At 44.6% G+C, this 13429-nt stretch overlaps 2 protein-coding genes across 8 annotated transcripts in view; one reads left to right on the top strand and one right to left on the bottom strand.

The window, feature by feature from the left end:
- FBXW7 (F-box and WD repeat domain containing 7) overlaps nucleotides 1-6644 on the bottom strand; it is a 382444-nt gene extending 375800 nt beyond the window's left edge. For 2 of the 6 annotated variants that reach the window (XM_063920550.1, XM_063920551.1), the window contains exon 1: nucleotides 6482-6644. The gene's annotated coding sequence lies outside the window, so the exon portion shown is untranslated. Of the gene's footprint in view, nucleotides 1-1661; nucleotides 1737-2813; nucleotides 2963-6481 lie in introns of all 6 variants that reach the window. The other 4 variants (XM_063920545.1, XM_063920546.1, XM_063920552.1 and 1 more) reach the window with 4 other exon arrangements.
- A 46-nt stretch (nucleotides 6645-6690) lies between these two features.
- ERCC8 (ERCC excision repair 8, CSA ubiquitin ligase complex subunit) lies at nucleotides 6691-13076 on the top strand. Of its 2 annotated transcripts, none has more exons than XM_063920554.1 (2): nucleotides 6691-6885; nucleotides 11666-13076. In XM_063920554.1, exon 2 carries the CDS (start codon nucleotides 11833-11835, stop codon nucleotides 13030-13032), a length of 1200 nt encoding a protein of 399 aa, XP_063776624.1. In that variant the 5' UTR covers nucleotides 6691-6885; nucleotides 11666-11832; the 3' UTR covers nucleotides 13033-13076. The 2 variants fall into 2 exon arrangements, with proteins under 2 accessions (XP_063776624.1, XP_063776623.1); XM_063920553.1 differs by having other exon boundaries at nucleotides 6691-6906.
- Nucleotides 13077-13429: the final 353 nt, after the last annotated feature.

Genomic DNA, 13429 nt, shown 5'->3' with positions numbered 1-13429 from the left:
TATCGCGCAGTGTGTAAAGGGCCCTTAAGGCTGGCAGTATTCAACCTGTGGTATGGATGGAACAAACAGGTTGATAACAAAAAAGCTACAAAAATACATTAAAAGATTTTGACAGCCACTACACATCATATACAGTAAAAACAAAACAAAACAAAACAAAAAAAGCATAATATAGTTTATACAGGAAACTAAAGAAGAGATTTCTACTTTACAGGAAGGATAGCTGTTGCATGCTTGACTTCAACAATAAAGAAGTCAAGCACTGAAGCGCATTCTCAGCATACTGTACGTAGAAAGGTCTTCTAATAAGTTTGCATATAAAGCCATTCGGCTACGTAATTCTGCTCACACATGAGCAGATCCAGCTTCTGGGTCAAAATTAAAAGCATCTACTCTCATTGGGAGAAACAGTGGTAGCAGGCCCACCGAGAACAACAACAAGGGTTGCTGTAGTAATCAGTTCTGCAACATTGTCAGCTATCACTTTTTTTTTTGTATCTGTCTGATTACATACAATTTTGACATACAGTTCATGCAAACAGCACATCCCAAGCAAGATATCTACAGACAATGCAATGAGGGGGCAGGGCTGCACAGAGAATGATAAATTATATATATTCTATATGGTGGATGAAGATCTCCACTGCAGTTTCCAGTGACTCAAAAAGCATTTTGCGCTTGATTTGTGGGAACATGAAGAAGTCGCAGGTGGCCAGGTCTGGACTGGACTGCGGATGACCAAGCTCCTAGATGAGTTCATGGGCCAGAAATTCTACCACTTTCCTGGACTTGCAGGAGGATGCATTGTCGTGATGGAGAAGGGCACCATAAGCGAGAGTTCTTGGATGGCGCCTTGAAATGGCTTCCCGCACTTGCGGGATGTATTGGTTGACGTTCGAGTCCCAAGTGACGGTGCACTGTTGCTTCAGTGGTACAGTAGCTACATGACAAATCTTGGCCACAAATACAGCCATCATCTGCTTGGTCAAACTTGGCTCATGTTAGCTGCACTGTGGCAGTGCACCTCCAACTAAGTAAGGTCCACTGGGCCGACTATTGTTTGGTCTCTGGGGTTGAAACCATAAATCCAGGAGTCATCGCCACTGATGATCTCCCAGAGTTCAGATGACCACCACCAAACCTGGCCAGCATGTTGCGGCACCAAGTCAACCAAGCCTCCTTCTGCTCTCACGTCAGCTGATGGGGCACCTAGGGTGCATAAACCTTGCTCAGGCCATGCTTTTCGTGGAGTATCAAGTGGATGGATCCCGATGAGATGCCTATCTCCGTCTCTAACTGGGCCACATCACTCAGGCGTCCATCTCAACTATGGCCCGCACTGCAGCAACATTACCCTCGGTGATGTTGGACAGAGGTCGGCCGCAGCACTCGGCTTCAAGGGACCGTCTACCACGCTGAAATTCTTCAAACCACTCAAACATAGTGGTTTGGGACGGTGCTTCCTCCCCAAAAGCAGCTCACAGTCCGTCAAAACTCTCCGGCTGTCACAGACCACTCGTAGTCGTAGAAGATCATGGATCTCCAGTGGCCTCTACTGAGCTTCATAACGCAGTGCTGCTTACGGTTCTGTGCCTTGACATTTCATAACAACTTTAGTCAGATATCACAGTTCATAACCAGTTACATTGTGTCTGCTCTACCTGATCAGGAAACATATTGCGCACCCCTCGTATTTCTGCAAAGCAAGTCTACCTGTCTGTATCCCCTCCTAACATCTTCCAGCATATGAGGAGGAAAAAAAAGACAGTATAGTCAACTTATTTACTTAAATGGAAACAAAGCTGGGTACACATCTATACAATCGTCAGGCCATTCTTTCGACTTCGACCCACCCTTTCGATATCGTAAGAGTGTGCGCGCAGCTTTGATCATGTTTTATCGGAGGAACACCAGTCAAATCAAATGATCCCATCTTAAGCCCTCTTAAATATTCCTCAGATTTGACGGGACCATATCGGACCAAAATTTCAGTTTCTATGCACTTTCGACCATTGCTCTGATGCCACACCAGCTGCTGCGCCGACACTGTGAGCATGCACAAACCTTTGGTCCAGAATTCTTGCTCCTCTTTTATAATAGCTTGCAGTGCGGTCACCATTGCTGCAATACAATAAATTCAGCCTTTTTTTCTTGTCAAACACATGATGGGGAGTGAAAAGAAGGTATTCTACCCTCAGCAGTACTGTAGAAAATGAGGACACAATTTTCTCTTCTTGTTCTCTTCGTGTGTGTGTGTGTGTGTGTGTGTGTGTGTGTGTGTGTGTGTGTGTGTGTGTGTGTGTGTGTGTGTGTGTGTGTGTGTGTGTTTACGTTCTGGAATCACATCCTTTTCCAGTCCATTATGGTAATTCTGTTAACATCTACCATAAGTGTAGCCTAAAATCAGGAGCGTGTGCGCGTTATAAAAAAAATTCTTTAGATATTTTGGCCATACAGGGATCACAGGTCGCAAATATGTACAGGCGTATCGTCACTGTGGTCAGGACTTCTATACGGGAGTGAAGTCAATCGAAACATTGCATCTAAAGAGTGATCGCAAAGGTGTGTACAGAGCTTAACTCACTGCAAAACAGATTCTAAAAGATAAAAAAAAAAGAAAAAGACACATAGGGGAATTTCCAATTAGCCGCAGGGCTTACCATACAGGGAAAACTCCAGGATTAGCACGCAGAGCTAAACAATTAATCTGCATTTTCCCTGCGCGAAATCCCATAGATTCCATGTTAAATGCTGGAATCTATGGGTTTCCCGTGCATTAAACCCCAGATGGTACATTTACAGCAGAATTTTACCTTCAACTCTTTAAGCTGCAAGGGGAAATCCTTGTTATGCGCAGTCATGCATGAATAGGTCTGGTCTGACAACAAGCCATAGGGTAAACCCCACAGCTAATTGGCTATGCCCCACAGATCTGTACCGAGGTAGACCACTGGCTGTACTTCTAAACAAATACAATAAATTGCAGTCATTAATATAATACACTGACTACTGATTATTCTGAACGTAACGATTGATTGATTGATTGATTGATTGATTGATTGATTGATTGATTGATTGCTGTTTTCCTAGTGGCTATCTAATGGATGTAACAGCAAACACATTAGACAATTACTTTTAGAATAATACCCATAGCAGAATGAACTTCTGCAAATAACAGATATTGGATTGTACATACAGTGAACATAGAGGTTGGATCCACATACAAACACCTACACCAGGTGATATGCATGCATGCACAGAATGATAGAAGGAATATATATATATATATATATATATATATATATATACACACATACACACACACACACATACAGGATTGAGACTATGTACACATACACACAACATATATATATATGAAAAGCAAGCGCACACACATCACTTCCGTAAGTGTGTGTAAGAAAGGTTCCACTATGAGAAAGGGTTTATCTGTAGTTTTCAGGTAGGTTCATTAGGATAAGTGTGCACACTGTGGAGGATGTGACCTGTTTGTCTGTGTAATATGGTGTTTATTGTAGACTATGCATCGGTGTTCTGTGTGTCCTATGAGGAAGGTGTAGCTATGCGCCAAAACAGCTGTTGGGCTTTATGACAGATATGCTGCTGAGTATATACGGACCATATTTCACAAGTGTCCATGAAGTCTAGGGGGTGTATTCAATGGGGCGGCCAAGTCCGACTGTCGGATTTAGCCGCTCCCGACAACTGTCAGTGGGAGGCTGGGGAGCCACTCAAACCCCTTGATGTCTCGTCCGGCAGCCGGGTCTGGTGAGCGCCGGTGTCTGTGCTGCTGCGCCCACTGCCAATACTCCCCCATCCGCCGCACATGCTGCTCCTCCGGCTGCTTTTCCTGGCCGCCGCACATGCTGCTCCTCCGGCTGCTTCTCCTCTGGCCGCCGCACAAGCTTCTCCTCCGGCCACCGCACACGCTGCTCCTCCGGCTGCTTCCCCTCTGGCCGCCGCACACGCTGCTCCAACGGCTGCCTCTCCCGTCTCATCTCCCCAGTTCCGACAATGTCAATTCGACTTTCAAAAAAGTCGGATTGACATTGTCGGAACCGGGTCGGATTTGGCCACGGAACACATGGATTCGTAGCTAATGCGACAATACACGTGTTTTCCGACTTGTCGGGAATTCCCGACTTGTCGGAGAAAAACAGCCAGAACTGAATAGGTCGGAATCCCTTCCGACCTAAACCTGTCGGAAGCTGCCGTCTTTCCGACAAGACGGCAGCTTCCGACACTTATTGAATACACCCCATGGTATTAATTATGTCTATTTGCATTTTTTTGCTTGTTCAACTATGCACATTTTGACTTGTGAGCCAATAAGAAATGATGCTGTACTGAGATGTATAAATGGGAAGCGGTTACAACAACGCTAGTCGGGATCCCGGACGCCCCATTGCCAACGCCGGAATCCTGACTAGCGGTGAAATACCGCCGCAACAGGCTTTTCTCCCTCTGTGGGTGTTCACGACACCCATAGAGGGAGAATATAACCTGTGGCAAGCACAGCGAGTCACCGTACCTGCAGCGGGCTTGCTAGCGTTTGCACCGCTGCCGGCATACCGGTGGCCGGTATCCCGCTGACTGTATACTAAAGGCTGGGAATACGGCCGCCAGTTTTTCATACAGATCAATAAACTGTAACTTAATACAAGGGTTACAAACTGCGATATAGTGTGCTGGACTTTTCTGTTTTTTTCTTCCAGATACTTTGTTTATTATGTATGTACATAATTAAATGCCCCCTTGTATGCATGGATAGGTGAGTGTAACAACCCTGAGGGATGTACTGTATATACCACTTATGGGACGTGACGTAAAGGTAATGGTAGAACTAAAACATTTAAAAACTCCTGGGTAAAGGGAAAACCTATGCTGTCAGTGGGAGCATGCCCTTGCTTCTTTCTCAGCTAAAGGCAGGATAAAAGACCTGCAGTTGCCTGTAGCTGTCAGTTAGGTGTCAGATTTGTGAAAGGGAGTTTCTGGAACTCAGTGCTGGGAGGGGAAGTCAGAGACACTGCAACCAAGGGCTATTAGCCTGACAAGATAATTTCAAGATGTCTCCCTGGGCAAACAGTGTGTGCAAACCAAGTCTATCACCCAAATATACTGCGTGTGACAGGAAACTGGGATAGACAGAGAGAAACTCCTTGGAAGAGCAGAGAAAGCATCACAGAGGCAAGAGACACATAATGTACCCAAGAGTTGTGTTGCACAGTAAACACATAATAAAAGGGATTGTTCAGATGGTCTGGTCCCCATTCACTTGGGACCAGGAACTTGTTCTGCACTTTACAAATGTGTTGCCAGAGCTCCATGAGCAGAGCAACCTTTATACACATCACATGTGCAAACATCTATGTCCTGAGGATGAAGCCAGACCTGGGAGTGTCTGCCCCAAAGTGTACACTTGTGACCAGAGTGTGCACACTCACCAATTCTATGCTCATAACCCACAAATATACTGGACTGAAGAAGCCACACAGAATGCGCTTGCAGCATATTGATTTATTTCTTCATATAACAGGAGGAAAGGAGGAAAGAAAAGTCAGGTATCCACAATGAAAAACGTTTAGCATTTTGAAGTGAAACAGAGTGGGGCAGATGTACAGTATTAAGGGGGGCATTTACAAAGCAGTGATCAGAGCAGAGAAGTGAGCCAGTGGAGAAGTTGCCCATGGCAACCAATCAGCACTGATGTACCATCTATAATTTGCATACTATAAAATGATGCAGAGCTGCTGATTGATTGGTTGATGGGTCAACTTCTCCACTGGCTCACTTCTCCGCTCTTATCACTGCTTAGTAAATGTCCCCCTAATCCTTGGAGAGTGATAAAGTGGAGATAAAGTACCAATCAGCTCCTGTCATTTTTCAAACACAGCCTGTAGCATGGCAGTTAGCAGCTGATTGGCTGGTACTTTATCTCACGCCAAGGATTAGTACATCTCCGTTTGTGTGCGATATAAAAATTAGAATTTCCTACACTCCAATGACTCCCACTGCTTGGTAGACAGCACAGAGCTTGGAGAAGAATACTGACCACTGGGAATGAGGTAAGCAGTTCTGAAGCAAGAGACAGAACCAGCAGCTGCATCACTGTAGGAAGAGGACTGAAGTGCCAGGTCCAATATACTAACAAATACATCATATACATACATATATATATACTCGCATTTGCAGTACAGTAAATAGTGACACTTGCATGCACTACACAACCACATCTGCGAGATAGATATAAAACACACATACAGTATATAATGCACACATACAGTATGCATGCATATATACACAACCACAGTGGAAAAAAGACAAACATAGTATAGCATATACAAACGTAGAGAATATAATGCACACGACTACAGTATATAATATACACACAGTATACAACACACATACAGAACATACATACTGTGGACTGGATACAAGCACACTGTCGGCTAGAGATACGTACAGGAGAGCGGAGAGAGCGGCCGGTACCGGTGGGCGCGGGGTGGGAGCCGCCTGATCGTGATCACGTGTCCCCACGGTACTCCGGTTACCCCTCGCGCACACCCTGCTGGCACACGCGCACTTAGCGGAAGGTGCTCGCGGAGAGACACAGGCACGGAGGAGAGGGCGCGCCGGGATGACGTCAGTCGCTCGGCAACAACCAGTGCTGCCGTCGTCGCAGCGGGAGTGAGGTCATCCGTGGGAGACGGAAGAGAGAATTTGGGAAAGAAACGGAGCCTGGTGCGTACTACCGGAGATTGAGCGAGGCCGTCGGGCGACTGGTTGTAGTTTATCCGGGCGTCAGTGGCGGCGGCCGGCTCCGAGACCAGGCAGGGACACTCCATGGTGCCTGGATGTTCTCTCCAGGTCAGTTGTTGCGATAGACAGGTAAGTCCCTAAAATCGACTGTGTGTGCAGGCTTTATTCTCTTTAATCCAGGGTAAGTATGATTTACACAGGCTGTGTGGCTGATTACATTCTGCGGTTAACCTTAATCTGCCACAGGACCTTTATTAAAATAATGTTATCCCAATTTTCCTTCTTCCACTGGTTACCTGCAGTTGTCCCCCCTCCCCTGTTGTTGGAGTCTTTTGTTTTTTCTCTTCCTCCCCACTGTGTGCTTTTCCTGTAATGTTTACCTCCACTGATTGCACACCCTGCCATTGCGCCCTATATACAGGGTACATCATACTACAACACAAGTGTCAGATTTCCCATATATGCTCTGAGCCTTTGTATGGCTCACCTTCCACAGTGTAACCTCCGAAGTGCGCCCAACATGGCTGCCCCATATGGTACACTTGTGGATGGGATGAAAATACATGGACCTGGTGGTTTTGTTGGAACCCTACTCTGAACTATAGGACTCTGAAATCACCCCCATTTTGTGTCATCTCTTCAAGGGGTAGATTTTTCCACCCTTGGGTAATCTTACGCTGTGCACCCAAGATGGCTGCCGTACCTGGTACCTTGTGAGGGTGGAATACACAACCCTTGGAAGTTATTACCCAAAATGCCTACACCAATCCTGCATTATGCTTTCTGTGTGCTTAAGGCTTTCTTTTATGTCTGTGTGGCTTATCTATTGCTGTATCACTTAGATTCTCTGTATTATGTGCATTGTTTTTTGTCTGTAAAGTGCCTTGAGTCCTGTTGGAGAAAGAGCGCTATATAAATAAAATAATTTTATTATTATTAATAGGTGTCCCCAATTTAGGGTTGTCAAGGCAAGCCCGGGGGGTGCCTCTTTCCCCCTTCTAGAGAGACGCCTCTCTCTTCACAGCAGTTGTTTGTTTTATGCGTTGTAGTAGCTTCCTTCTTGGTTCAATTTCAGAACATGAGTTAGCGTAGCAGACTACTCCAGGACATTGTTACACTTGTTCAGAACATTAAGGGCAGGATGTATTAAAATACATCACCACCCCTCGCAGCGATGTTAGTCACATATGTACTAACATATGCGATTAACATCACAATGTGGTGACAGAGACCCCTGCGAAACCTGTCAGAAGGTGTGTGGGGGATCTCTGTGGGGTCCGTCACCTTCCAGCCCCGGGAGGTGCCTTGTGTTGGGAGTCCCTGGGCTCCTCATCCTCCCCATGGCAGGCTGTGCTGCGGGGCAGAAAATGCTGGGGTTCGTGGGGAAGGGGGGGGGGGGGTTGTGCGGGAGGCGGCGGTGGGTGCGAAAGAAGTCTATAGCCTTCTATAGTGTATCGCCATAAAAAGAGGACGATACCCTTGGCGGCGAAAACCTGGCGGCCGGGTGTTAGTACATATGAAATGCAGTAAAACCCTCAAAAACGGGTGTTTTGCCGCATTTTCCCTTTAGTACATCCTGCCCTAAAACTGGTAACTCCGCGGCCTTGCCATGCTATTAGCATAATGGCTTGCTTCACTAGCTGCAGGGTACTATTTCCAATAGATGTCCATGTGGATAGTGTTCTGAAGCAGTTTAGTTATGCTAACCCAGGGGATCCCATTTTCTGAACTTGAGCCCCCTAGTTAATGTTATGCCCCACAGTAGTGCCCTAGTTCAAATTATACCACACAGTGCTGCCAGCTATGTCACAGTTTACTATGGCCAGTAGACATGCCACACAGTGCTTAACGGGCAATTTTGGGGACCAGGGAGACAACTTTATGACCTGAGTGCAGGTGAGTAGGGCCCAAGAGGCGGGGCCCCTAAGTCTCTAGCCCTTATAGCAATGACACCTCCTGCACCCACCATGAGCAAGTGTTTGTTATGTTTCTTATGACAGCCTCTCTGCAGGCTGCCCTAGAGAGTGCTGTTATATATTTTTAATGTTTACAGACTGTCCCAAGATGCAGGTGCACACTTTTAGTATTGATGAGCCTATTTGTACAATAATATCTGTTTTCAGGGGGGCAGGTTTGGCTGGTTTAAACCTACTTTATTTATTTTATAAAAACCACTCTGTTTTTTTATTTTTTATTATTATGCTGTGACTACAGGCTCAGCACTGAGGTTTTTTTTTTTTTTTTGGTTTTTTTTAAACCTATCATACTAAAAAACCTAGTGTTTTTTTATTCAGAATGTTTAATGCCAATGGCATGCCCACTGCTAATGCTTAACTCCTCCTTTTGTGTGTGTTTCTCTGAAATTGCTTTTTGGCATTTTTCATTTTGTATTCCTATTCAGATTATTGAATTATCAGTAATAATGACTAATTATTAATATTAACTTGTTCTTATTTTCGATTTCATTTATCTTGGAGTATAATTTGTTTGTAGTTATATGTTTAGTCTATCTACGTATATTCAGGTGTAATAGGGATAATACGCTGTAAAAAAAAAATAGTGTTCACTCTAGGCTGTTTTAGCAGGGCGCCGCGCCCTGCCCGTTTTTTAGCAGGGAAAACCCGCCCTGCCCCTTTTGCGGCGCCCTGCTAGAACAGCCGCCCACTTCCTGCCCCTCCGGCGTGTATAGATGCCGTGCGCATGCGCGCGGCATCCATTCACGCATTGGGAGAGAGCTGGGGGAAGCCCAGCACCGACGGAGGTGCTGGGCACGCCCCCAACAGTGACGTCGCCGGCCACGGACGCTCTCTATAGTAGCGTCTGTGGGCCGCACCGCCCCCTAAAATGACGTAGGCGTGGCCGCGCCCCCGTTTCGGCAAATGTGCCCCCGGAGTCCGGCGCCCTGCCCCTTTTCACTCCTAGAGTGAACACTATGAAATATGTAAAATATATCAAATCAAAGCCTAATAACATTAGTAAATGCTAGAAAGCATTAAAACATGGTTGATCATGGTTTCTAATTCATGATTACAATTTCTTTAATTTCTTTGCATTAAAACATTAATGCAATAAAATAAAAACTGGTTTAAACTAAACTGAAAATTAAACCAAGAAAGCATTTTCTGACACTTTTTTTTTTTCTTTTTTCTTGTTGGGGCGGGGGTGGGGGCGGGGGGGGGGGGGGGGGGGGGGGTTTCCCTATCCTGACGGGGAGAGGTAAATATTAAAGCTACCCAGGATGTAAGTAGGTGGAACTGCCGCATGTTCCTTCCATTTTCAACAGCAAATGCCACAACATGTGTTTCTAAGGTGCTGTTGCGCTGTCTAATTGCTAAGCTGTGAAATGCAGAGCATTCCAGAGCTGGACCCCGGCAGCTTTTGCCATCTTCAGATGGTGTTAGCCACTGTAGCCTACTGACTACACCAGTGATGGCTAACCTTGACACTCCAGCTGTTGTTGAACTACACATCCCAGCATGCCCTGCATCAGTTTTAGCATGGCCAAATAACAAAACTGTAGCAGGGCATGCTGGGATATGTAGTTCAACAACAGCTGGAGTGTCAAGGTTAGCCATCACTGGACTACACTACAGAAAATACCGTTAGAGAGTCACTATGTCAATAATAAAAGATCCACTGAACTTTGGGAAAACATTCTCATTTCCGTCTACTGGTGTATTATGAACCCTTTACATTATTCCTATGATAACAATCCTGCTATACAGGCAGTTTACCAAACTTCTCATGTCAGAGCATGAATAATAAAGTATTCAAATGCCACACAGTTAGGGGCCATGGTGGGAATCAACCCAAGACCTAGGTGCAGAGAGACAGTACTGCTAACCATTACGCCATCTGTATTTTGTATGTGCAGCCCCCATACAGTGGAGGCTTTTGGAGAGAGGAATCCCATAATTCCTTTCCAGCAAATTTTAGAATGTAGGCTACACAAGCTAGTGCCATCTGAGCATGGCATTAGCTATTGGTGTCGGCTTTGAAGATCACTACAGATCATCATCCCCACAGAGAAAGATGGGCCCTGCAATACTGAATTGTAAATTGGTTGATGCCGACAATATTATTACCAGTTATTTATGTAGCGCACATATATTCCGCATCGCTTTACAGAGAATATTTGCCCATTCACATCAGTCCCTGCCCATTGGAGCTTACAATCTATATTATCTTCTGCTGTAACCTATTGTTAAATATCCCAATACTAATATAAGGCACATACACTTCATAAATTAAGCCATTGAGTACTATTTTAAAGTTTGAAAGAGACTAGTAAAATGTAAGCTTCAAAAGTTTGTGATACATTAGGTGGTGTTTTGAAAAGGGCGCCTCTAAAGGGGCATGGCGCATGTTGCCATTTAAAATTCGGGCAGGGGCGGCGCTCTGCTAAAACTGCCTATCATGAACGCTAAATAACTGAAAACATGAAATGGGAATTCATCTTAAATTGTCGTGCTATTTCACGTGTATTTGAAATACAATTTTTCTTAAGTAGACATATTGTAAGCAACATGCAGTTTCTGCCCTTTTTGCTTTCTAAATATATAGTATTAATACTTTGTACCAGTCATTGGCAAGTACGGCCTGTGTCTCATCTCTGTCCCTCCTTTCCTTCTCTCTCTCTCTCTCTCTCTCTCTCTCTCTCTCTCTCTCTCTCTCTCTCTCTCTCTCTCTCTCTCTCTCTCTCTCATATCTTCTTACCTATGTCTATCACATATTTGTTTTCCCACTTTCCACCGTCTGTCTTCTTCTCATCTGTCAATCTTTCCTCCATCTCTATCCCCTCTTATCTCCATTCTGTCTGTCTCATTTGTTAGTCCAGCGATTAAAATGTATCTTTATTGTATATAATTTCTTTTTGTTGTATTTTTAGGTATTGATCAGAAGAATCATGACTGAATTGCTAGTGAAATCCTTTCCGTTAAAATAGAATACTATTTCTTTCACTTAAATGCTGATCGTCTGGACTTTGAAAAGTTTGGCATATATATATATATATATAAACCGCTTCATAGTCTGTAAGAACCATTCTACTGGAGAATGCTTGGCTCTCTTTGGTCTCGGCGTTGTGGCTTGGATAGCCCTGTTCGTCTTACTCGAGCTGAATCTACGCGAAGGGTGCTGAGTTTGGAGCTAAACAAGGACCGTGATGTTGAACGAATGCATGAAAATGGGATCAACACTCTTGATATTGAACCTGTTGAGGGAAGATACATGCTATCTGGTGGTTCAGATGGTATTATTGTCATTTATGACCTTGAAAATTTAAGTAAAACTGCATCGTTTACATGTAAAGCACTTTCTAAGGTGGGCAAAGGTCACCCAGACGTGCACAAATTTAGCGTTGAGACAGTTCAGTGGTACCCTCATGACACCGGATTGTTTACATCAAGTTCATTTGATAAGACGCTAAAGATATGGGACACAAATTCATTACAACTAGCAGAGGTCTTTCAGTTTAATGGTAATGTTTACAGCCACCACCTGTCTCCATTGGCAACAAAGCATAGCTTGATAGCAGTCGGAACAGAAAGTCCCAAAGTACAGTTATGTGATTTGAAATCTGGTTCATGTTCACATATATTGCAGGGCCATAGAGCTGAAGTTCTGTCCGTTTGCTGGTCTCCAAGATATGATTATATTTTAGCTACAGCAAGTGCTGACAGTAAAGTAAAACTGTGGGATGTGCGTAAAGCTACAGGCTGCCTGATGACCCTGGATCAGCACAATGGGGAAAAATCGAAGGCTTCCTCAGAATCTGCTAACACTGCTCACAATGGAAGAGTTAATGGGTTATGTTTTACCAGTGATGGGCTTCACCTACTGACAGTTGGCACAGATGATAGGATGAGGCTGTGGAACAGTGCTTCAGGGGAAAACACCCTTGTCAATTATGGCAAAGTTTCAAACTATAGCAGAAAAAGCATAAAGTTCACTGTTTCAGTGGGTTGTAGCCCAGATTTTGTGTTTGTACCATATGATAGTACCATTGTTGTGTACACCATCTATTCCGGTGAAAAAATAAGTGTTCTGAGAGGACATTACAATGATGTGGACTGCTGTGTGTTTCAGCCTCACTTTCAGGAGCTGTACAGCGGCAGCAAAGACTGTAATGTTTTAGCATGGGTTCCTGCAATGCGAGAGGCTGATCCTGATGAAGACCTTGGGAAATTAAGGTCACAGACCCGTCTCCATCCTGCATTTGAAGATTCATGGAGCAGTAGTGAAGATGAAGGGTGAAGAAAATGTTTGCATTACAATTAAAAAAAAAATCCACTATTGGACTTTTGAGTTAAGAATTATTGTAGAACTTTGCAGGGAAAAGCAAACATTTTGCTGGTTCATTTTATAAAAAACATACAATTTGACATCAGATTAGAACCACTTGGCCCATCTAGTCTGCCCCTTTTTTCTCTATCGTCCTAAGTGGATGCTGGGGTTCCTGAAAGGACCATGGGGAATAGCGGCTCCGCAGGAGACAGGGCACAAAAAAGTAAAGCTTTACTAGGTCAGGTGGTGTGCACTGGCTCCTCCCCCTATGACCCTCCTCCAGACTCCAGTTAGATTTTGTGCCCGAACGAGAAGGGTGCAATCTAGGTGGCTCTCCTAAAGAGCTGCTTAGAGAAAGTTTAGTTTA

Source organism: Pseudophryne corroboree, chromosome 1 (genome assembly GCF_028390025.1).
Source record: "Pseudophryne corroboree isolate aPseCor3 chromosome 1, aPseCor3.hap2, whole genome shotgun sequence".
In the NCBI taxonomy this organism is placed as follows: Eukaryota; Metazoa; Chordata; class Amphibia; order Anura; family Myobatrachidae; genus Pseudophryne; species Pseudophryne corroboree.
Note: the sequence above shows the minus strand (reverse complement) of the source record. Positions and strands in the feature narration are given on the sequence as shown.

Bases quoted from the DNA above. Each gene is read 5' to 3' on its own strand.
- ERCC8 (XM_063920554.1), top strand. From the start codon at position 11,833: ATGCTTGGCTCTCTTTGGTCTCGGCGTTGTGGCTTGGATAGCCCTGTT.